This window comes from Penaeus chinensis, chromosome 2 (assembly GCF_019202785.1).
Source record: "Penaeus chinensis breed Huanghai No. 1 chromosome 2, ASM1920278v2, whole genome shotgun sequence".
Lineage (NCBI taxonomy): Eukaryota > Metazoa > Arthropoda > Malacostraca > Decapoda > Penaeidae > Penaeus > Penaeus chinensis.
In genome coordinates, this window is record NC_061820.1 from 5,373,512 (window position 1) to 5,376,011 (window position 2,500).

Consider the following 2,500-nt stretch of genomic DNA (forward strand, 5'->3'; position numbering starts at 1 on the left):
AGGAATAATATGGAGAGGAAGAAAGAAAGAAGAGGAAAGCAAGAGGAGAGAACATGGAGAATGGCGAATGCTACGCCACTCCCCAGCAAAGTGATGAAACCAAAAACGAGTAAGAGAGAGAGAAACGAAAACGTGAAACGGAAACAAACGGTCATCTCCGAAGTAACGAGATCCGCCCAATACATCAGGCCCGGCAAACAAGTGCGACGAGGAGAACTAGCGAGGAGGAATGTCAACAATGATATGTGTGCTGGGGCTCGGGCGCCACCTTGGATTTCTTGTATCGTTGTTTACTACTTAAACAGGTGGAGGTCGTGTAATAATTGATAGGCGAAGTGACCTTTGGTCTTTAAAGAGGATGTGTAGGCTGTAGAGGGTAAAACATCGCGGCCCAAAGACCATCTGCTGTTTGCGGACATTTGTTTATGGCCATGAATAAGTCATGTGAAATGGAACCATGGTTGATGAAGGAGGAGAAGGCAGACTTTGAAAGTGACGGGTGAGAGGGAGAAACGAAACGGCAGGATGCGTGTTCCCCGATGTAGAGAGCTAGGGATCCCGACGCCCTCCAGCGGGAATAGATGCTCCTAATGGAAATCTACATTTCTTCACTCGGCGAGTTGTGAGGGATCGGTCTTAATTGAACGCCAGGCCCATCGCGCGGAGTTACGGCGGCGTCGCCTCGGCGGGGAGAGGCTCTGGGAGCAATGACTCTCGTCGCTCGGGAGGTCGCTGAAATTGCTGCGGAAAAGGATGCTATGGCATTATGGTATTTTTTAGTGGAAATGGGGTGGGCGGTGTTGCTGTGAGGCTATGACGTCATGAATGGTAGTGGGTGTTATTGCCTTTGTTTATATCTGTCGTTACAGGAGAGCATCTAACAGGAAACTGATATGTTAGCTTGTCACATTTCAATTTCAAATGCAGTGCGGGCATATATCTGAAAACTGATGACCACATATGTATGAATATTTATGCACGTATATCTGAGCACAAACATGTCTTTTCCATTGATTTCCACTACCAGAGGCCGATCTAATAGTAGATATCTCGATGGGGGTTCAGAAGTGCAGTGGCCTGGTCATACAGACGACAGCCGTTCGGACGACAACACGAGGCTTCGGTGCTAAATAAAGAAAGTCCTAATCTGCAAACTTGGGGCGTCCTCTGTTTCCATTAGGACAATCAGGTGGGATCTAGGAATGGCTTTTAGCGGCCTGGTCATTAACTGGCGAACTCTCTCGGTAATGACTGGCCGGCCGGGGAGCGAGCTCGGCCTGGAGAGCCTTAGGTTAATCAGGATGGCATCCGTGTGTGTGTGTGTGTGTGTGTGTGTGTGTGTGTGTGTGTGTGTGTGAGAGAGAGAGAGAGAGAGAGAGAGAGAGAGAGAGAGAGAGAGAGAGAGAGAGAGAGAGAGAGAGAGAGAGAGAGAGGGAGGGAGAGGGAGAGGGAGAGGGAGAGGGAGAGAAGAAAGAAAAAATAGAGAGAGAGAGAGAAGAAAGAGAAAAATAGAGAGAGAGAGAGAAGAAAGAGAAAAATAGAGAGAGAGAGAGAAGAAAGAGAAAAATAGAGAGAGAGAGAGAAGAAAGAGAAAAATAGAGAGAGAGAGAGAGAAGAAAGAGAAAAATAGAGAGAGAGAGAGAGAAATAGAAAAAAAGAGAAGACAGAGAAAAAAGAGAAGAAAGTGAAAGAGAGAGTGAGTTATAGACGGGGGAATGATAGATAATAATAAACCAACAGAACAGGCAAAGCAAAACCAACACGACACTCCTTAAAACATAAAACCCGACATAACGACGATCTCTAACCTTTTGTTCGTTTCAGCTCGTGGGCGGAGAGTTCGACATGGAGCTGAACTTCGTGATTCAAGATGCCCACAACCTCCGCCACATGCTGGAGTTGCTGGATCACTGCCCGCCGCCGCTGCAGGTGAGTCATGTCCTTCGGTGTTCTTAGAGGGAGAGGCTTAGACTGGGTTAGACGTAAGCCATGTAAATATTTACATCTGCACAAACAGAATTACATGCGTTTGTACGCCCTCTGTCTCTTTGTTTCTGTTTCTTTCTGTTTTACTTCTCTTTCTTTTCTTTTTTTTCTTTTTTTCTTCTCCGTCCTTTCTCTCTCTCTCTCTCTCTCTCTCTCTCTCTCTCTCTCTCTCTCTCTCTCTCTCTCTCTCTCTCTCTCTCTCTCTCTCTCTCTCTCTCTCTCTCTCTGTCTAGATTTGATAAATTAATCAAATCTAAAAACACATACACATGCATGCCCGCGGCCAAACTGCAGAGGTCATTTCCGCTACACGAGCAAGCCCTTGAAACATGCTGAAGAGAAAAAAGTTTTCATTTTAAGGTCATCTTTGTTTAGGTAATGGACTTTTTAACAAGAAATGTTTGCACGATATCTAAGTTGTTCTCTTCAGTTGTTGGAGTTGTTGTGGCGGAAGTACGCAAGGCAAAATTTGAGTCGTGAGTGTAAGTTGTATCTATGATTTTTTTTCGTTAGA

General features: G+C 45.6%; 1 protein-coding gene across 1 annotated transcript in view; it reads left to right on the top strand.

Moving 5' to 3' along the window:
* Nucleotides 1–2,500, top strand: part of LOC125031263 (neurobeachin-like) — a 1,410,248-nt gene that overhangs the window by 509,020 nt on the left and 898,728 nt on the right. The window contains 1 exon segment of the mRNA XM_047621927.1: nt 1,825–1,929. Coding sequence (XP_047477883.1) covers nt 1,825–1,929 — 105 coding nt within the window.